Genomic DNA, 23,244 nt, shown 5'->3' on the forward strand with positions numbered 1-23,244 from the left:
TTAAAATAAATTTGTTACAAAAGGTTAAACCTTCTTCTCAGATATATCTGAAAGGATTTTAAAACTATGTCGTTAAAATTTTTTTAAAAAAATCTCATAATTCTCTCAATATTACAAGAAATGATAGCGGAATGTTTTTACCTGCGTAAGTCATATATATGGAATTTGTGTATCATAATTACAATGGAAATTTCATCCAGTGACCTTTTATTATAATTGGGCCCTTCCACAGATTTTTAAGATGGCAGTTTTAAGGTCACTGATTTTCAGTATACAAACTTATAGCTCAGTAATATGTTGGAGACATGCAATATTTATGAAATTGGAAGAAAAACTACTTTAGGCATAGCATTAAATTTTATATTTTTCTTCATATCAATCATTCTTTTCCAGTAAATATTTGATTATATTTTTCTATATACTTAGGCATTAAGGATTTACATTAAGGATTTCCCAGAATTCACCAGTCTTCTGGAAAACATGAAAACTTCATTTTCTCCCTACTTTTGATAGCTCAATACGAGGCAAACTGCTAATAGATTTCATAATATTTTTGATTTTATTCCTGAATTAGTCAAATAAAATTTAACAATTGACCTCACCAGATGAGTGGTTGAGAAACACTGCCATTGAGAACATTTTAAAAAATATAATGAGGCTGAAAATCGAGAGCTGTTTTTAGAGATGTTTAAAATTAAAACTATTTTATCAACACCACTACCATTCTTTTGAAGTGTAGAAGGCCAACAAGACCTATGGTACATCTCCACAAAAAATATGGAACGTATAGTTGATGCCTGGAGTTTTGGTCAGTGACAATGCCTTCTTTTTGTGTCTTTATTTCAACTGTCACAAAATTTGGGCATGTGGCACAACAAAGCTTCAGTCATGCTGATTTCTTGAGAGCCTCTCATCTTTGTTCTCTAATGTATTTAATTCCTGTTCTTTTTTTGTTTTGTTTTGTTTTGTTTTTACAATGATGACTCCATACAGTTCTATGACTGCTCTCCAGTTTTAACAATGCTACTAACACCTGAGTTTGGAATAAACTGAGTGTTGGCCTACCATTGTGGTGTTAAATTCTTTTAAGAAGGAAATATTCTACAGTTTGCATCATGGACTGGAGTGTGTGTTTCTGCATGATATGAAATAAAACAATATATGTAATCCTTTTATACCCAAATACTTCAAAATAATTGGTTTTTAATTGCTTTGTTGTACTGATATTTTTGTGGATTTTTATTACCTGTATTTAAAAGAATACTATTGGACTATTTGGCCAAATATTTATGTATTATTTCTCTAATTATCGATAACCTTCCAACTCCTATCAGAAAGAACATTAAAATATATTCCAGAAATAAGAAAAAAATCAAACAAACAATGCAAACATCAAGCAATTCCTCATTTAATTGGCAGATATGATTTGGTGCAACACAGATACAAAACATTTAATCTTACATAAAGTTATGGACCATCATTGTGGGCATTCTTTTTTAATGTATATGAATGCTCTCACCATACTGAAACTAACTTTAACTAATACTATACTTACTGCAGATTGCCTGCTTTGGGGACCTTTCAATTTTTGCACCATGTAACTTAACTTGAATTAAAGATGTACATATTCTGGTAAAACAGATATTTGCTTTTGAAATAATAAATAATAAAAAAATATCAGATTAACTTCCACAGTATTTCTGATATCCGTGTGACAGAACTGCATGAATTTTCCACTGAAATCTTAAGAGCTTAAATTGTTATTACAATTTGATTAACAGGTTCCAATTTGAAAATTTAGAAAATAGAAATATTCAGTTATAAATCTGTAGTAATCAATAATTATTTTATGAATTGTAAGCCATTGATTTATATATTGTATTTGGATCTTTTTACTGTCTCAATACACAGTAAATGTCTGGCAATACTGGAAGACCAGATGGCCTGAACTCTTTTTACTACTTATTATTCCACCCAAAAAAAGGTTTGCACAAAATACATCTAAATTATCCCAGTATTTCAAGCTGTGATCCATAATTTCAACTGCAAATTTAGCTTCTGAGAATTCTCTACTGAAATATTAAAGAAAAGTCATTTCCCATAACTGACTATATATACCAGACAGGGAGATATCAAGTTCCATGAAACTATTTTGCTTTTATTAGACCTTAAATATGTGCCATTTAAAGTCAATAGCTTAAGGAGTGGAAGCACTGAGGCCAGGAATTCATTGAGCATATATTTAGCTCAAGGATATTATTTTCATCACCAGAATTGCCCTTTTACATGGAAAACTCATGCCTGCCTTTCTCATTAAAAAAAGACACAATGAGAATAATAAATTATCCTATTAAATCTTTAAGAAGTGACTATGTCTTAGTGATCTACAGCAACTCATAGTAATACTCACAAATTCTCTCTAAATTCTGCTCATTCTTGGAAAATACCTCTGTCACCTCAATCTAGTTACTAAATGTTATCTGTGCTTAACTGGAGAAAATAATACATTATGCAAGGAAAATGAAAAGAATGAAGATTTTATCTGAAATACATGTTGTAATTCTCATTAGTCATTTCTTTCTATAAAAATAATTGAAGCAGTACATCTAGTGGAGAGACTGGCTTATGTCCTCCCAGATATATTCTGTGATAATGTTCTGTTGTATGGCAGGATGGTAGAGTAAAAAAAAAAAAAAATGCTTATGTGTGAAGGAGGCAATCTTACCCAAGTCTTGTAACTATACATCTCTGCCCAAAGTAATTTAAAATCCTGTCAATCTAACCGTCTTTAGGGCATTGTTTGAAGAATACAGTACTATTAACCCTAAAGCAGTGGTTCTCAACCTTTTTAATGCCGCAACCCCCCAACCAGTCGTAAGTTGAGGACTACCCAACCGGTTGTAAGTCGAGGACTATCCAACCGGTTGTAAGTCGAGGACTTTCCCTGCCCGGGAGTGCCGCGCATTTGTGGTACCACCCCCTGCGCCGGCCAAGGCGTAGCTGGCAAGGGGCAACGAAGGTGCAGGGTGATCACTGGCTGGGCCACCAGCTGGCCCAGCCCAAGAGAGGTAAGGCACCCGCCGGGCCCCACGCATGCCAGCAACCCTCCCTGTGCCCACCGGCCTCCCACCTCTGGCCCTCTTTTACTTACATTTTTAGTAGTTGCTCAGCAGGGAGGGGTGGAAGCTTCCAGACAGCTTGCCTTCGCTGCAGACAACTTGCAGCACTGTTTGCAGAATAGGACTTTTGGCGGGCTCAGCGGGGCAGAGACAGCCTGGACAGTTCCTATTGGCTTTTGAAAGCCAATAGAATTAGACTCTATTCAAGAGAGTCTATTCTATTGGCTTTCAAAAGCCAATAGAATAAAAGGGAGTAGCACAGCTAAGGAAAAGTGGAAAAAAATGGCAGACTGCGTTGTTTGGCGACCTCCGTGAAATGGTCGTTCGACCCCAAATGGGGTCGCGACCCACAGGTTGAGAACCGCTGCCCGAAAGTTACATTTCTCTGTAGTTAGGTAGCCTTACTCTTAGTCTAAACTTAGTAGCATTTGACCATTACCTTCCAAAATCATAGCAGGATTTAAGTACAATTATCATTTTCTGCAAATGCTAAAGTTATTTTATCTCTCTAAGAAGCAATTCAGGAACAATTTCTGATGGAAAAAAAACCCTCTGAGAGATATTATTGTCTCTATTATTCAAGAATTCCAATTTCCTTGTTTGATAAGATTACATATTTGAAAATTTATCATTTATGTGCTATTATGAATTATATAAAGTTCTGTCAGTTATACCATGTTATATAAACATGTTTGTAACTTATTTAAAACCTTGCTCAATAGTAGTAACTGTGAGAGGGTCTCGGAGTCCTAGTAGACAATCACTTAAATATGAGCCAGCAGTGTGCTGCAGCTGCCAAAAAAACTGGGCTGCATTAACAGAGGGATAGAATCAAAATCACGTGAAGTATTAATACCACCTTACAATGCCTTGGTAAGGCCACACTTGGAATATGCATCCAGTTTTGGTCACCACGATGTAAAAAAGATGCTGAGACTCTAGAAAGAGTACAGAGAAGAGCAACAAAGATGATTAGGGGACTGGAGGTTAAAACATATAAGGAACGGTTGCTGGAATTGGGTATGTCTAGTTTAATGAAGAGAAAGGACATGATAGCAGTGTTCCAATATCTCAGGGGGCTGCCACAAAGAAGAGGGAGACAAGCTATTCTCCAAGGCGCCTGAAGGCAGGACGAGAAGCAACGGATGGAAACTGATCAAGGAGAGAAGCAAGTTGGAACGAAGGAGAAACTTCCTGACAGAACAATTAACCAGTGGAACAACCTGCCTCCAGAAGAGGTGAATGCTCCAACACTGGAAGTTTTTAAGAAGAGACTAGAAAGCAATTTGTCTGAAATGGTGTAGGGTTCCTGCCTGAGCAGGGGGTTGGACTCGATGACCTCCAAGGTCCCTTCCAACTTTATTATCATCATCATCAAAAAAAATTCCCATTGCTTGATGAGCTTCAAATGCAGCCCAATAATTCTATAGCTTCTGTAACTAAATTTGGGTGGCACTAATCCACCGTTACTGCCATTAGCCATTTTTTCCCTACTGCCAATATCCTGTCTTCTCTATTCTTAATGACCTATCATTCAACTGTGAGATAGGTGGCATATAAATTTAATAAATGAATAAACATCATCTTTTTAGTCTTTTTCAGAAGACAGCCTCCATTCAAATTATGATTCCGTTTCTGAAATGAGTATACTTATCAATATATAGATTTAATTAATTCCTGTAGTAGCAATGCTTTGAACCTAAATAACTCCTTTGCACACTATGTGTTCAATCCAAAAATTTTTAAAGTAGTTTTGGTTTTCTTACTCTTTCCAATTTATGAAGCTATTGATTTCATTGGAATCTATATAAATAGATTTTTTATAGATTTTATTTATAGGAATACTTGGCTTATAGAGAAATTTTTACCTTGGATTCTGAATGCTGAGCTTTCCATTTTAACTTCAGTAGGGCACTTTGGTTTCTGATTGTTTTTATTGATTTTTTTTTACATTTTTAGTCCCTAATTTTCAGCTGCAATGGCAAACATATGTTGGGCTGATCTGGCAGAGTAGAAATTAGAGTAGAAGTAAACAATAGTATTAAAACACAGTGAGTCTAGCATTCAAGCGGCTTGCATAATGCCTACTGTAAGTTTTCCACATTGTCTGGATTGCATCTTTGACAAGTTCATTTTAAAAATACTATAGAACTGCATTTCTAATACAGTAAAAATATAAAAAAATGAAGAGAAAAATATAGGAAAAAAGAAAAGAAGTGAAAAAAGAAAGAAAACAGAATTTTGATTTCTGCCCTTCTGTTGACTAATTGCCACCTTACTCTTTCACTTCCCTTTTTAACTCTTTTGAATCCCCAATTGACAAAGAAGTTCTGATCTACAACATAAATTTTAACGTCCTTGGAGAATTTAAGAATGGTTTATCAGCCTAGCCTTGGTTAAATTTTAGGACAGAAGCTTCATTACCTGTTTCTTGGCACAGCTGTCTAGAGAAATTCTTCTAAACATGGGTAACTTTCAGAATTAGCCGAAATGGCTATGCTGACTGAGGAATTCTAGAAACCAAAATTCATCTATCAGGAACTTAGTCAGCATGGTAAAAACTATACAAAAACTACCCCTCATGGATAACTGTGGTGAGATAAGAGGAACATATATTTATTATAACAGTACCATACCATACAATGTCCTGAAAGTGAAGCAAATAATTACCCAAAGGTAAAGTGTTTTATATGAAAATAAATAACAGATAGTCCTCTCCCCACTCCTCCATGGAATAGCACTATGCAAGCAAATTAAAAAAGGAAATCAGCTGCATCATTTTCACCTTTGGCAAAACACAAATTGTGACATGTAAAGAAAATTGGCAGAATGTTCTTAATGCTTAGGAGGAAAAAATCAGAATATTTTAATGTTTTAGGCAAAAAAAAGGCTTGGCAATCCAGGATTTATGATTAAAGTTAGGGTAAATGAACAGGGAATGTGTTCTTTAATGAAACTATACTATTCAAAACAATAAACGCAGGAGACCATTTCATAGAATTTGCAAATAAATGAGAACATCTGGTCCAACTTAATGTTAAATACTATGAAATATAGAAAAATTTGATCCTACATCCTACTTGCAAATAAACTTATGGAAATAGAAATTGATTGAGCACAAAATAACTGGCATGTAGCTGTAATCCATTGCTCTTCCAAGCAGGATACTTGGATTTGTCGAAGTGGCCACACCCAAATTTCAGATGAATTGTGGAAGAGAAAGTTGACTACTACTATTACTTGAAGACAAGAAAAATCGTAAGGAGAGGGAAAAGAGAAAAAGAGAAAAGTGGACATAAACAGACTAGGCTGCCACAATGATACATATGCTGCCTTGATTAAGAATATGGCAGAAAGGTGATTAGCTAGAAAATTCTGGCACAAGCAAATTTTATCTTTCTCTTTCTCCCCCCCTCTCTAGCTTTGATATTTATATTTACCAACATCTATTTGAGCATAATCTTCTATTGTATAAAGCTGTAATCTTCCAGAAACTGAGATGCTATATTTTTTTGGCATTTTTTAAAATATAAAAAGTAAGAAGACTAAGACTAAATTCCAGAGGGTCATTTTCAATGACAAAGAATAGACTGATCATAATTTTATCTTCCCCATATTGTGGCAGGTGTACATATAGGCTATATCTTACTATTTTCAGTGCTGTCACCTCTTATAATTACTGTAAGAAAGCTACTATCTTCCAATAATGTGAAAAATGCTAAGAATATTCACAAAGTAGATTATTTAAATAAAATCTACATTAAGGAACATTTTCCTTATAAACTATGGGATCCAGAGTTATTCATACTTACAATAGTTCCCCTAATTAATTTGAAAGATCGCTACGAGAAGAATTTTACCAATGACAAAATTTAATTCCATTTTTATGGATATCTTCTTGGAGTCTGCATTGCTTTTTCATGCCAGAAAGAAATGCTCAAATGGTGATAATTTTATTGCTATTACTCCAACTATTTTAACTGTTAAATTTCAGCATGCTGTTATATTTGCTATTTTTATTGAACAAACTAGTGAGAACATTTACATTGGTGAGTGGCACTGAAAATTAAAGGATTGGCTTGACAAAATTATATCATCACATTTCATATTTTCTTAATTAATTAACTATTTTTAATTGAATTAAATTAGTTAAGTATTTTTAAATGGACTAATTTCCAGTTATTTAAAGGCTACCTGTGCAAATCTCTTTAGATTATTTACTATAACAGATAGTGCTACATTTCCCATAATCTTTCTTATTACATGCTGTGAATAAAATGCATCTTTGAAAATAACTACGACAGACAAGCATTAATTTATGTTAAGCACATCTTATTAGATATGCAGAAAATATCTCAAGAAATATTAAAAAGTTAGACTTAGTCTTTAAAAAAACAGGAAGTTATTAAAAGATATTTAGGGAACATTAAAAGATATTTAGGGAATCCAGTGATTAGTAAATATTCCTAAATGCTTTCCATTTTCACAGGTACATACACTCATTGCCCAAGCATAGCTGTCCAGTTATTTTAGAATATAGTTCCAATAAACTTAGTTATAATAGCAACCATTGTCAAGTATTGTATGAATTGCAGTCCAAAACATCTGTGGGTATCAAGATATATGACAAGAGCAAGAAATAAATAATTTTGAGCTTGTATTGTGTGGGTTTAGCAGGAATATCAACCAGAAAGATGAAAGAAAATTTGAACCAGAAATCAAGAACATATATACAACCCTACTAAAGTTTCTATATTATTAGGCATGTTTCTGCCATGATTGATCTAATATTATGATTCAATGATACCAAATGAGTCTTAAAAGGCTTTCTTCCAATATTCCCATTATTTCTTTACAAAATAAACTAGCTCTTAAAAGCGAGCAAATTAAGAAAATCAAGCTCTGGTACCAAATAAACATTTAAGTAAGTCAAAATTGTGTTTGCAGGGTTTTCATTCTATTCAACTTTCAGCATCTAGGTTCTCTTTGTAGGTACCATAACATTCTAAGATAGATACTGGAGAAAAAGCTTGGTATTATTCAGTGCAAAGCAGACAGGAATCAGCAGTGTGGCCAGCCTCAAAGTTTAAGCTGCCACTGGCAATGTGGAAAAGATTAATGGTCTTTAAAAATCCATAATTTCCCCTTTTGTTGTTGTTGTTGAATGGAGCAGAAAATGCATTTTTTTCATGATCATAAGTACTTTCTGCTACCCAGAAAAGCATTTATAAAAATAAACAATTAAAATGGTAGACAATTCTTAGACTGAAGATGCTCACATATTAATGCATTTGCATCTATTTGTCTTTCAGTCTAAAATTTCAGTTTACTTTTTAACCATTTACAAGCAATCCCACTTCAGTCACATCATTTCTGTGAGAGTAGATGAAAGGACATCCCCTTTGAAGTCAATGGCAAAACTTGATTGATTGATAGCACTGCTGACTTTAATTTCCACAAAATTAGTTTCAGTCTTGAATTTGACTCAGATATACAAAAGTAACCAGATACAGCCTATTTTTTAGTTGTGGCATTATTTTCTTGAAGAAAATCTCAAACCAAGTCAAACTGATAATGAAATGAATTATTTACATCAATCTCTCTTTATATTTGTACATCCAGTTCTTTTTTTCCGTTGCCTCAGAAGTAATGCATAAAAATGAGGACACTTGAACTTCTACATTTCTAGGACCCTTAAGTCAATTTGGTTAAGATAACAGATGGAAGAAAAAATTATCCCTCTTTTTTAAAAGGGCAAAATTCCCACCAAATCATTATGTTCTGAATAATGAACACTGAACTAATATGAACTTGCATTTGATCTCTATTTCCTTGTGGCTTTTATAAAGCAATCACTTGCTGATGGTTTCCATAGTAACAAGGGAGTATATTTTTTTATTACTCCTCTTAGGATTTTTCCTTCACCTAACAATATTGGCACTATAGTGTCTAAGCTTTGAAAATCCTACTTAATTTAATTTAAAAACTATGCCTACACAAGAAAGTAAGGCATAGTTTTTAAATTATGAAACATTTCCCTTCTGTTCATGTGCGCCGTGTGTCTCTCTCTCTCTCTCTCTCTCTCTCACACACACAAACACACACACAGAGAGAGAGAGAGAGAGAGAGAGAGAGAGAGAGAGAGAGAGAGAGGGAGAGAGAGAGAGAGATATAAAGGCTACTTACATCTTTGGTGTCTTCGCTTGCTCTTGTACATAGTCATTCTGAAAAAAGGCTGCTATTCAAGAAGCAATTATCTCCAATGAGACAAAAGAGACACAGCTGTGCTTTGCAGTGAAGCAGTTGCTCATTCAGACAAGGTAACTAGCATCTCTTACTGAATGCCAGGGTAATACCATTTTCCTCAAAGCTTGGGGAGATATGCTGCTCTGCTACCTTGCATGCAACGCAAGAAATCTTCTCCCACCCACCCGTTCCTGTAAATTTAGTGCTTTCATTTGAAAACCCATGTAATGTAAAGAAACACATATTAAATTGTATTCCTTTAATAATGCAACACTGGCATCGCAAAGGATGACTTCAGTGTTTTTTTTTAGAAATCATGTTTGTAAAAGGAAGAGATAATAGAGTAAATAAATACACATCTAATTAATAGCTGATTTGGTCATGGAGAGAGGTTTTTTTTCACAGGAGAAAAACATATCTCTCAAAACAAAAACAACTACGATTAACAAAGTATCTACCTTAGAAAGACTATTGTCTCACAATTGCATTTTCAAAATAGTTTTTTCTTGAAGTATCAATAATACAGGATGCTAATGTAAAATATCACTGCTCATATGAAATCAAAGAAAATAAAACCCCAGGGCTGTATGACTGAATATACAAAATCAGGAACATATGTTAATTATTCCTATTCATTTTTGTCCATGATGTATTTTCTTACACTTCATTCCTGAAGTTAAAATATTATTATTATATGGTTGGTGGCACTGTGAACCTGCTGCTTATACTGGATTTGACATTTTTATCCATCTATTTCATCTTTCCCAAGGACCTGGAATAAGCAAATATTATTGTTTGATGGTGTTAAAAGTACCATCACAGGAGTTAAGCTGTTCCAAGTAAAGCTATCTTTTGCAACTGACTGATGTGAATTTGTCAATGCCAATGGTGTTCCAGATGTTTTGGGACTGCACACAATGCACCCATTACTATTGGTACTATCTTTGTTTTCTTTTGCCACAGACTTTCTTTTTATTTGTAGGTCTTTGTGTTTTGTTCAGTTCTTTCTCTTCTATTCTGACTCCAGGTACTGCCACATCCATTATTCAAATTATAGGACATATTATTCTTTCAGTTTCACTATTTTTCTGCTATTGTTGGTAAGGGTCGCACATTTCAAACTCTATATTGAGTAGTGATTCTATTTGAAAATAATGATGTTTTCCCATACAGTTTCAGATTGTCCATGTAAAGGTGGGATAAGTTTGCAGATACTTTTGATATTTTAGAGCCATGGCCCAAATTGTTTCACTGGTTAATTGTTCTAACTGTCAGGAAGTTTCTCCTTAGTTCTAAGTTGCTTCTCTCCTTGATCAGTTTCTATCTGTTGCTTCTCGTCCTGCCTTCAGGCGCCTTGGAAAATAGCTTGACTCCCTCTTCTTTGTGGCAGCTCCTGAGATATTGGAACACTGCTATCATGTCCCCCCTCGTCCTTCTCTTCATTAAACTAACATACCCAATTCCAGCAACTGTTCCTTATATGCTTTGTTGCTCTTCTCTGTACTCTTTCTAGAGTCTCAGCATCTTTTTTACATCGTGGTGACCAAAACCATGTTTGGGTTGTTATATCAAGAACTGTTGACAAGCACTGTTTTTTCTTTGTCAGGTGGTTGGTTCATTGCAGTCTCTTCATAGATGGGTTGATAGAAATTGGAGGCACTACCTACAGTGTTCAATTTCAGCTTTCTATCTGCTAATCTTCTTGATTATGGCTGCTATTTTTTGCTTTATTGTTTCCAGTGCTTCCTTGAACTCCCTTGTTTCTAGGTGATATTTCTTGGTCAGGTATTCTTTGGTCTTCTTGTTCTTCAGCTTCAACTGCAACTATACTGTACATTAGTTCGCTTGTTTCTTGAAGTGAGCTGGTGGTATTATATTTGACATTAGGGCATTGGCATATTTAAAAGCTTGTGCTTTTTTGCAAAAAGCGTCAATGCAGATAACTTTATTCTGTTGTTTTTGTGCTGTTCTAGATGCTCAGTTATTTTTGTTTCAATTCATCTTGTTTTTTAGTTTAGAGGGCTTTGTTTTTTTCTGAAAAGAAGGTGCCTGGTTTGGGAATGTAAATGATTCAACAACTATTCCAGCCTTTTCTACTACTGACTCTCTCTGGTTTGCCTCTACAATCTGAACTACTTCTGACAAGGCTTCAATTTCTTTGTTCTGGGTAGACCTTTGCAGTTCTGCTTCTGTCAATACTTTTTTGTATTATAAATTGATGTTGATCTGCTACCCTCTGTTATTTCTGATTCTGGATGTTGTTGGTTTCAGAACTGATCCATTCTTTTCTGATATTCTTCTTGGACTTGATTTGAAATAATAATAACATTATTTTTTTGTTTTTGGACTCGGTATGTTTGAAACAAGCAAACAACTTTTCCTCAGTAGTCCCATAGCTGCTGACCTTGGTTGTACAGGCAACAGTTCCACAGCTCAATTGTCACCAAACATCCAGGAACTCCAACACTAGAACATTCCTTATTGATTCAGGTGATAACCTATATGATGCAGGTTTCTGTAAATTACATCCCACCATATTGTTTATAGAAGAAGCACTCTTTGCTTGGCTCCTCTATTGAAATCTATCCAGTATGTTGAACTTCTGGCATAACTCTCATCCTCCTCAGAGCACACAAGTCCTACAAATACATCAAAGCAGTGCCTCATTGGAGATTATTGTTGTTTTTGTCACAGTTATTAAAACCAGTTTGATACAGAGGTTAAGTCATCAGGCTAGAAACTAGCTGATTGTGAATTCTAGTCCTGCCTTAGCCACAAGCCCAACTAGTGGTCTTGAGACAATCACGTTCTCTCAGCCCTAGGAAGAAGGCAAAGGCAAACCCCTTTTGAAAAATCTTGCCAAGAAAACTCAGGTGCTTGCCTTCGCAGTGTCCAACAAATGGACACAATTTAGCAACAGAAAAAAAGTTATGATGAAAAAAAGTTATAAATATACTTTATATTTTTGATGATTCTTTATACTTTATATTTTTGGTCCTGTTATCAGCTAAATAATTGTGAAAGAGTCAATAGTTCATGAGAACTATTAGTATACATTTTGTGCCTTTAAGCTAGGTCTTTAGCTGATTACTTAAGTCTATGGTGGCAATTTTGTCACTATAACTCCGTTTTGTCTGTTTATAGTTGTGAGGAGCCAGCAGCTAACACTGATTTTATTTGATTACCAGGAACATCTCTTTTTTACCAGACAGTTGAGCTGTCATGGTTCTGACAGACAGAGACAAATAAATCAGAACTCCAAGGCTTGCAAATCCTTGAAGAACATGTTTATTAGTTATAAAGTATTAGCACATCAAAAGTGAAACCAAGTCTGAAGACCCACCTAACAATTCCCCAATACAAAGTTAAGAAATCCCATCTCTAAACCTATGCAAGCAACTACATTCCCCAATACATCTTGGCGGGCTTTTCACAAAATGCCCAGCCTGCAGTCTCTGAAGCAGCAAATGATAAAAGTTTATTTAGACTAGTGAAGCACCTGGCAATCCCCACTTCCTCCTTTCTATGTGTAAACTGAAAATGAATAAGGAAGATGGCTACAGCCATACTCATTTTTAAAGTTGACATGAGCATTTCAGTATCTTTTCACTTTGCTCTTGTTCACTTTTTTTATTAAATCTCCAACCAAATTAAAATATTTGATTGTCTACAAAGGGATACTATGCATTTGGTACCTGAAGCAGTGTCTTAAACTTAACTGGAGAAAATTTCTCAAGAATGTTAACAGTAATTTGAGAAAACCATGTACATTTTATTGTATCCTCCAAATACAGTGAAGTAGTATTTTTTTAAAGGTCACTCATATTTTTCCCTAATGTCAACAAAGACATTTCTTATTGCTTGCATCAAAAACAATACAAGGATCAACATCAGAGCCTTTGATAGACTTAATGAGGAGTTTGCAGCTAGCGATAATGATGCCAAAATGGGTCATCATGACACAAGCTCCACCCTTTTGAACATACACTGTGATACTGTAGCAAATATGTAAGGAATATAATGAACTTGTTATTGCTTTGCAAGCTAGAGGTAACAATTACATTCTTTATTGTTTTCAAAACTGAGACTTTAGCCAGTTCTGGAAATTGGCTTAACTTTTTTTATTCCTAACAATGACACACAAAATGCAAAGCTATGCAGCTTTTTATCTATATAAGCTGAATTTCAGAAACCTTGGTTTCTTCTGTTTATTATAGTACCTTACTAACAAATATCTGCTAGCCAAAGAGGATAAAGTAAAAAAACTCAATTTATTCTGTCACAGACCTTCTCTGAATTATAGTGTCTACCGTGGTTGAGCACAGCCCTGCAGTAGTTTTATCACTTCAGTAAGCCAAATTCGTTTTGGACTGTTTGACATCTTGAAAAAAATGAGAAAGTTACTTCCATCTTGTAGTACTGGAGGACAGATGAGATCTTGCAGTATTTTGTTACCCTTTATTGTGGTTTTCTCTGTTCCCAAATGGACTGAATCTCAACTGTTCTTTCATATTTCTCTTCAACAGACATTCAGTACTGTCTACACCAGAGCAAAATCAATCTATGATCAAGATGTATGTATATACATTTATTTGCAACCATAGATTGTAGCAAAATTCATACAAAATTACAACAATCCGTGTCAGTTCAATATATCCCTTCTAGTATTAACAGCACTATTTGTCAGCAAGTGCTTTCATATTTTCCTCGCAGTCATTGCAAACAATGCAGCTTGTTTTGATACATGTTCAGCTACATCAGTCAAAAGAAAATAGATTTTTTTCTTCTAAACTAACTGATTCAGTTGGATTAACAGACATCATGAATCTAGCTCTAGGTTCTTGATATAATTTGAAATGTAATAAGTAATGGATCAAATCTTCCTTCTGTGAGTAATGATCTGGACATTACTGTTTTAATTTTTTGGCTCATTCTTAACAAGTTGGAAAAATATTAGTTTTTATAAATATATCTTAGGGATATTGATAAATTCTAAAGCTACAGAATATGGTGGTTTTTGAAGGATTTTCTCCTTTAGAAAAATTAACAAGTATTGTACCAGAAGACAGGATTTGGTTTATAACTTTTTCATAAGACTGATTACGTATGTCTGAAGGATCTGAATGTTTCTGAAATATCTGAAATATCTTCAGCATTTTCCACAAGTGATTTTTTCCCCTACATGGTAAAATCCCTGAAAGGCAATTTGTTCATTTTTTCCTAGTTACCATTTCCAAATTGATTAATTAATGGAGCTTCATAGTTTTTCAGAATTCACTAAGTGAATCCATTCTTCTGATACTGGAAACTGACAAAAACCACCACAAATTGTGATCACATGAGAGTGAAGCTATAACCAATTGTAAATAGAAGACTGTTTCCAAGCACCTGAAAAGTGATCATGTGACCAGGGGTGTAATTTTGAGGATGGGTCATAATTAGCTTTAAAAAGTTTGTGACAACTTTGAACTGTTATTAAACCACCAGTCGTAAATTGAGAACTACCTATACTTTAGCCACCGTTTTTGAATTTAAACTAACCTCTTTTTAGCTACAATAGTTGCTTTAAATTTAGAATACTTTTAAACTAAAAAAATTGGGGGGAAAATCAAAATTTTGCAAATTGAAACAGTTGTTTTGCATAGCTATTTGAAAGATGAAACCAGATTTAAAATGATTTGGAGTATAATGTCCTTACTTAACTGGAATTTCTCACATCTGCTAATTTACTCAATCTTCACCCAGCACTTTAAGTAGTATATAGCAGTATTGACATTTAAGAGAGTTTATGTTTGTTTATTTGATTTAATTTGTGTTTCATCTTTTTATTCACTTGAATATTTAAAGTTTTTGGGTTTACTAACAGTGTTGAACCATAAATTGGCCCAGTGAAAAATTATTTTCTCCTTTCAGTTCATTAATTTTTAAATTAATCCTTTAAAAGATATTTAAGCTTATAATGAAATCCCAGGCATTTAAACAGAATATTTAGCTGATACTGAAACAGCAAGTAATTTCCAGGTTAATCAAATCAGAAAATGTGATGCAAGAAAAGTAGGAATATAGTAACTTGACTTTCACTGTCCTTCTTGAATATAATGGAGGTTGAACCTAGAATAGTGATGGCGAACCTTTTATAGAGACCGAGTGCCCAAACTGCAACCCAAAACCCACTTATTTATCGCTGGGTGCCAGGTGGACATGGCCCATTGGGTGAGCATGGCTGTGGTGGTCATGGCAGACTGAATGGGTGTGGCCAAGGTGGGCGTGGTCACCTTGATGTGGATCGCGGGGAGGGACAGCCGGGCAGGGTTGGGAGAGATCCAGGGGGTCTCTGGCAGGTGGGGTGGTGGGCAGGAGGCTCATCCTGCAGGGTAGGGTGAGGCAAGGCCAGGCAAGGGTGCCATTGTTGCAGGGCAAGGTGAGACAGGGGCCGGGGCGGCTGCTGCCTGACATCATCGGCTCCCACACAGAGAGGCAAGCACATGGGGGGGGGCAACAGTGTCCATCAGCAGCCACAGCCTGCCCATCCCTTGACTGGCACACTCTGGGGCTCCACAGCCTACCGCCAGCAGTTCAGAGAAGCTGCCTCTGAGCTGGACGGCTGGCTGACAGCTGAGGAGGCAATGCAGTGGGTCGTGCCCAGGAAAAGGAGAGCATGTGAGGCCAAGAGGGATGGGATGGGGGGGAGGAAAACCAGCTGTGCATCTGGCCATGTGGGACCCAGCAAGTTAGCGGGCGGTTAGTTGAAGAGGGACAGTTGCCATTTCTGGGCCATGGCACGCGTGCCCATAGAGAGGGCTCTGAGTGCCGCCTCCGGCACATGTGCCATAGGTTTACCATCGCTGACCTAGAATCTTCTATATGCTATTACTGTTATACCTTTCCTTAAAATAAAAATAATAGTAATTATTAGATTATTAAAGTTAGATAAGAATCTACGTAGATATTTCTTTGAGAAGATTCAGATAATCACTTTTGTAGAATTTTTTAAAACCAGCAGGTTCTATAAGCACATTTATAACTTTAGCATGTTCAAAATAATCAAGACAGATTATTCTTAGAAATTCTTACAATAAATTTAGGAAACAGTGTGGTCTCTCAATTAAGGTGAGAGAAATTAATTTATTTCACTGCATTTCAATTTCTTAACTGAATTGGAAGTTTAGCTGCTGACTATCTGGATCACAGTTTTATAGGTCAATCTTCATGCACTACATTCTATTAAACCAGTGGTTCTCAACCTTTTTAATGCCACGACCCCCAACCGGTCGTAAGTCGAGGACTAAACGGTCGTAAGTCGAGGACTAAACCGGTCGTAAGTCAAGGACTTTCCCTGCCCGGGAGCGCCGCGCATGCGTGGTGCCGCCCCCTGCACCGGCTGAGGCGTAGCTGGCAAGCGGCAGAGACGGAGCAGGCTGACCACTGGCTGGGCCACCAGCTGGCCCAGCCCAAGGGAGGTAAGGCACCTCCCGGAAAAGGGGGAAAAATGGCAGACAGCCTTGCTTGGCGACCCCCGTGAAATGGTCGATTGACCCCAAATGGGTTCGCAACCCATAGGTTGAGAACCGCTGTATTAAACTTATCAGTCCTATCAGTAGAGGATGAAGTTGTCAAGGTGGTGGTTTCCAGGCTATATAGAATGATTAAATAAACATATTGCAGCTGCCCAAGGCCATCAAGTAAACCAGCAGGTACTTTTTTAATCTGGAAAAGTAGGAAGAAAAACTCTAAAGCTCAAACTCTGGAATATAAATACTGTATATAAAGACTCTGACTTTCTAACACTACATCAGGTAATCAATGGTTGAGTTTGAGACTTCATTTTTGTTTGTAATAAACATTCTGATCTACCCAAGTCAAGCCAAGTGGTGAATAAGGGTTTATGTATTTGGAAAGATATGATTTACTCCGGAATACTGGTATGAATCCTGACAGTTTGATTCTACCCTCCTATGTCCATTGCTACAGAAAGACATCTTTGTCTATATACCACTACCAATTCACTAATCATTGAGCAAGTTGGTAAAGTCTTGCTCCAGTATTACACTCAAGGAGAAACCCAGTTAACTCAGACAATAAATTAGCCAGGCCAGCAGGGGGACAGAATCTAAAAGTCCCAGTGTTTCTGAACGAACACTCCCTGATAAATCCGATACACATCCCACAAATACACTGTCTCCCTCAATGTGAACCATACATCTTCCTGAGATCAGATGTCCCCCTCCCAATTCCCCCAATGAACTGGAGTGGAATAAGTTGTGCAGTTTTCCTAATCATTAAAGGAACTGTAAAATGACAGATCCCCCTACAGATTCAGAACAGTCCAGGTCTAGACAATTATACAACTGTTAGGCGTGCCTGATAGGTAACTTCAAGGGTTTGATGAAGCAATTGATTGCCAACTGTAAAATCCATTGCTTACAAGAGAGTAAGTGACTGGTGCAGAGGTATATGGCTGACCTTCAGCTATTCACTTAGAATGGTTCCGAAGATGACTGAAGCAGTAATTTGGGGGCTAGCGTGGCTTGACAAATGGCGTCTCACATCTGGTGGGAGGAGGGAATGCACAAATTAAGACTGGGGACAGGACCCTCCCCACCTGATACTGATGATAAAACAAAGACACTGGCCATCTGCGAAACTCATGGGGAGTCCTGTGAAATCCTAAAAACTGTAGCTGAAAGCTGCCGGGGTTTCATCTTGTCCCTACTGAGTACTGAGATTTGGCAGAAGCTTTTAGTGAGAAGAAATGTGACATCCTCCCCCCACACTGGGCTACGGACTGTGCTATTGAAATTCTGCCTGGTGCCAAGCTCCCCAAACCAAAGAAATACTCTATGACATCCAAAGAGATGAAAGAACTAAGAAAGCATGTTGATAAAAACTTAGCTAGGGGTTTCATTCAGCCAGCCAAATCACCCTTGACTGCTCCCATGCTTTTCAAGGAAAAGAAACATGGGTCTCTTAGATTATGTGTCTATTTCAGGTCTCCCAACGCTGTCAGTATGGAAAATGTGCACCTCCTTCCCCTGATGAAGGACATGTTAGCCCACCTGGCTAAAGGAATTTTTTTTTTTTACCAAGCTGGATTTAAGAGAAGCTTATTGGGTCCGAAATTCCTTGGTCCTTTCCCCACTATCAGGATCATAAACCCTGTGACGGTGGAGTTAAAACTTCCACAATTGTTGGGGAAAGTTCACCCGGTGTTTCATTGCAGTCTTTTGAAACCTGTTTCAGGATTCACTTTAAGACCTATTCCAAAAGAATCCTTGGTCCAATGGTGGTAGAGGGAGAGACGCATTATGAGATAAAATGTATTCTCGATTCTAGATTGTATAAGGGAAAGTTACAATACCTTGTCCAGTGGAAAGGTTACCCCCTTTCAGAGGCTACATGGGTGAAATGTACAAATGTGAGGGCGGATAGATTGATAAAAAAGTTTTATGATAAATACCCACACAAGCCTTGAGGGGATACCTAACCTGATTTTTGTTTCCCCTGCAGGAGACTCTTTCTTTCTGAAGACGAGCTGACTGTCAACTTTGAAAATGAGCGTGGCTACAGCCATTTTCCCTACTCATTTTTGGTTGACACATAGCATGGAGGGAGGGGGGTTTACCAGGTGTTTCACTAGACTAAACAAATTTTCTCCCATGGGAACCAAAGTCATCAGCTGCTCCCGGTACTGAAGGCTGGGCGTTTCGTGATAAGCCCACCAAGAAGATGTATTGGAGAATGTAGTAGCTTGCATAGCTTTAGGGCTGGGATTTCTTAACTTTGTATTGGGCATTGTTGCGTGTCTATTCAGACTTGGTTTCACTTTTGACGTGCTGATACTTTGTATCAATAAACATGTTCTTTGGGGAACTTGCAAGCCTCTGAGTTCTGCTTTATTTGTCTCTGTCTGTTGGAATCATGACACTTGCCTAATTTAAAATTCAAGCTCAACTTTTCAATAATTGACCAGAAATAGGGAATTTATGTTAAAAAGTAGAAAAAAAAGAACAAGTCAGAAAAGTGTTTTAACATTTGAAAAACAAGTTCAGGGAGTGGAGATAATAATGGAAGTAGGAGACATCATATGGCATGCAGGAATATATTTTTTCAGTGCTCCGCATCAAGACTACTAAATCTGTTAACAATTAATTTATTAAATTTATAGTATACTTTGTCTTTCTTCCAAGAGCTCAAGATGGTATGCAGAGCTCTGCCTGCACTAATTTTCTCTTACAAGAACAAACTTACGAAATAAAAATATGCACTTTTCATCAACTGAGGTTTCCCAGAGAGCCCATAATGCATATATACATGAGAAACTCCAAACACTTTCTACTTGACAACCAAAGCGTGAAGGCCAATCAGATGTACTATTTTCAAGAGCCTAATTCTGACACTTAGAATTAATGACCAATTCTGCAGTTGGCTTCTAATTAGAAAAGTGAGCAATCTAGTTTTACATGAATGATGGAGAAATTCTGAAGCAATTTTAAAGAGATCAACATAGGCTCAGTATGCAAAACATTTTGATTTTCCCCTTGTTCCTGATTGGTTTGCTTCCTGGAAAATATTTCTTTAAATGGAGAGCCTGGTTCTATGTTCTTCTCTGATGCTATACTTTTCATACAAGATTCATAAAGTCTATCTACATGGGCCTTCATGTAGTATCATCAGCTGTCTCTTATATAGCATCTTTATGGATCCGGTGTTTAAAGGAGATCCAAACGTAGGCCATAGAATGTGGTATTTTGTTTAACAATGTTAAAACCCACTATGATGTAAGCAGTTTTTCTCTTGCCATCTAATTGCTATAGTACATTTGATCAGATACTTCATTGCTTGGAGTAGATTATTAATCTGTGAACGCCTTGATATTCAAGTTACATATAAAAAATAACATTACATCTTTGCAGCCAGGAAGGATATAACATTAACATGTGTTAAATTACTTCCCCCAATTATTTAAACTAACTGTACTTATCAATTACAGCATGGGCTCATAAAATCAAATAGGCTTCATATGTAACCAACAGTATGAAAATATAATGCTGCTTAAAACTCAAAAAGCAAAACAAACCACAACTCTTTTCCAGGACAATTCCATTCATTTTATCATTCCACTATGTATCAAAGAGAGTGATTTTCAAATTAAATAAATATTGAAATTAATAAACACAGAGATATCATCAAATTAATAAAATTATGCACTGTATAAATAAAAAGATACGCTTTTCTCTGTTAGTATCAGAACTCAGGCTTCACAGCCAGTGAGGATCTGATAAAAAAATGGAGGTACTTTTAAATAAACCTTTACATGGAGTATAAATAACCTATGTATTTTTTTCCATAAAACATGGGGATAGTACCAATTTAGGCATCCCTCCAAATATGGCAAATCTAGACAGCATATTAAAAAGCAGAGACATCACCCTGCCAACAAAAGTGCGTATAGTCCAGGCCATGGTTTTCCCAGTTGCAATGTATGGCTGTGAAAGTTGGACCATAAGAAAGGCTGAGCACAAAAGAATTGAGGCCTTTGAACTATGGTGCTGGAGAAGACTCCTGCGAGTCCCTTGGACTGCAAGGCGTTCAAACCGGTCAGTCCTAGAAGAGATCAACCCCGACTGCTCTTTAGAAGGCCAGATCCTGAAGTTGAAACTCAAATACTTTGGCCACCTAATGAGAAGGAAGGACTCACTGGAGAAGGGCCTAATGCTGGGAAAGATTGAGGGCAATAGAAGAAGGGACGACAGAGAATGAGATGGCTGGATGGAGTCACTGAAGCAGTAGGTGTGAACTTAAATGGACTCCAGAAGATGGTAGAGGACAGGAAGACCTGGAGGAACGTTGTCCATGGGGTCGCGATGGGTCGGACACGACTTCGCAATTAACAACAACAACAACCAAATATTAGTTGCTGGTTCCTTGTAATATACACTCATGCCCACATGGCTGAGCTTACATAGACTTAGTTTCTTTCTCTGTGTCTTATATGTATTTGTTGAAACAACAATATGACTTTTATTTGACAGCCAGATTTCCACATCAAATTTTATAAGGAATTATCTTTCAAGCAGTATTGGAATGATACTGAATTTCTAATATATACAATCTTGTTATATGTAATGCTGTCAAACTTTGGTCATGTTTTCCTTACTGTCATGTAAAATACTGCCATGCAATAAACTGTATGCACCGACTAAAGTACAGAATAAAGCCTAACTTAAGCATGACTTCTGAGACTACATGAATACCCAGGTCGTTTTCTTGACGTGACTTGCAAAATAATTTGGCACTGTTGTCTCTTAGGTTTTTTGTTTCTTTTTCTACTTCCAAAATTAGCCATAAGGTTTCCTGAAGGTTTACTATCCAATTTCTAAATCTGACACTTCTTAGCGTTACTGAGATCAACCATAGTTGTCTATGTCATTTGTATGATATTTTTGAATAGATGATGAAATAGATGAGTTGGAAAAGCATCTCTATAGTTAATAAATTAAAGTTGATTCATGAGTCTGTCTTTAGATTGTGTCTTTAATAAATTAAAGTTGATTCATGAATCTGTCTTTAGATTGTGAAAATATAGTTAACACCAAAGTTGCAAGGAACTCTGGTCAAATTGAAAGAGGAATTTGTTTTATGACCTCTGTAACTGAATCCTTGAAGAAAAAAGGTTTAGATCAGCCATTCAGTAAGATGGCAAAAATGCTAGCTGGTAAGAAAGAAAATGAAGAGCTATAATTACTTTTGTGCAGTCTTCTTTAACAAGAAGGAATGAGTTTGACCAGGAAGTTATGAAAAACAGAATGAAAAGGGCAACTGAAGTTTGAATTGATAGAAATATGGTTAGTTTATGTCAAGTATGATACTACCTTATGACTGAGTTTAAATCTCCAGAGTCACAAGAATTACACTGCATGATACTGAATCTGTTTAGGTTTCATGTAATATCAGAAATGCAAAATTAAATATTATGAGAAGATACCTCATTAAAACTGCATTTCAAAAGTTCCTATATAAATTTCCTTTCCAAGTGATTGTTAGAAGAAGCAACACTTTTTATACAGTAAATTATTTTTTTAGTCCTCACCAGGAGTTTATAAATTTCATCTTCTGATTTACCCTATTTTCTGTTCAATTGCTTTCATGTACTTTGCCTACATGCTCAGATTTACTTGGCATTTTAAATTAAGTGTCTCTTAATTCGTACCACACTTTCATTGGGAAAGGACTTTTCAATTATTTTAGAGATGCTTACTGTGATGTTTCTGTTTCAGGGAAGACATGTATAAATAATTGTTTAGTAAATCTGATATTGCAGCAATCATTTTAAGCATTTGATGCCTTTCACCATGTGAAACACCAAGATCCAGTATTTGGATAGATTCCCAACAGGAGAGACCACTTCCATATTGTTACTATATATGTGCCCATTTTTCCCCTTTATGGATTACTGCCTTGTCGTGGCGAAGGGGCTTGCGTAACTCAATGAAGCTATAAGCTATGCCGTGCAGGGCCACCCAAGACGGACAGGTTATAGCAGAGAGTTCTGACAAAATGTGATCCACTGGAGAAGGAAATGGCAAACCACTCCAGTATCTTTGCCAGGAAAACCCCATGGACAGTACTAAAAGGAAAAAAGATATGACGCTGGAAGATGAGCCCCTCAGGTCGGAAGGTGTCCAATATGCCACTGGGGAAGAGCAGAGGGCTAGTACTAGTAGCGCCAGAAAGAATGAAGCGACTGGGCCAAAGCCGAAAGGACGCTCAGCTGTGGATATAGCTGGTGGTGAAAGGAAAGTCCGATGCTGTAAAGATTTTTTCTCCATAGGAACCTGGAATGTAAGATCCATGAATCAAGGCAAGCTAGACGTAGTCA

The 23,244-nt window shown here is 36.4% G+C and overlaps 1 protein-coding gene across 8 annotated transcripts in view; it reads right to left on the bottom strand.

Annotated features, from left to right (window-relative positions):
• Positions 1-23,244, bottom strand: part of RALYL (RALY RNA binding protein like) — a 212,935-nt gene that overhangs the window by 30,633 nt on the left and 159,058 nt on the right. Inside the window, exon 1 of one of the 8 annotated variants that reach the window (XM_039345488.1) lies at positions 9,306-9,572. The exons of the other annotated variants lie outside the window; for them this stretch is intronic. Coding sequence (XP_039201422.1) covers positions 9,306-9,342 — 37 coding nt within the window. The 5' untranslated portion in view covers positions 9,343-9,572. Of the gene's footprint in view, positions 1-9,305; positions 9,573-23,244 lie in introns of those variants that run through there. 8 annotated transcript variants of the gene reach the window in all.

The sequence above is a fragment of the Crotalus tigris genome, unplaced genomic scaffold (genome assembly GCF_016545835.1).
Source record: "Crotalus tigris isolate CLP2741 ecotype Arizona unplaced genomic scaffold, ASM1654583v1 scf7180000017952.28453644438:3035480, whole genome shotgun sequence".
NCBI lineage: Eukaryota > Metazoa > Chordata > Lepidosauria > Squamata > Viperidae > Crotalus > Crotalus tigris.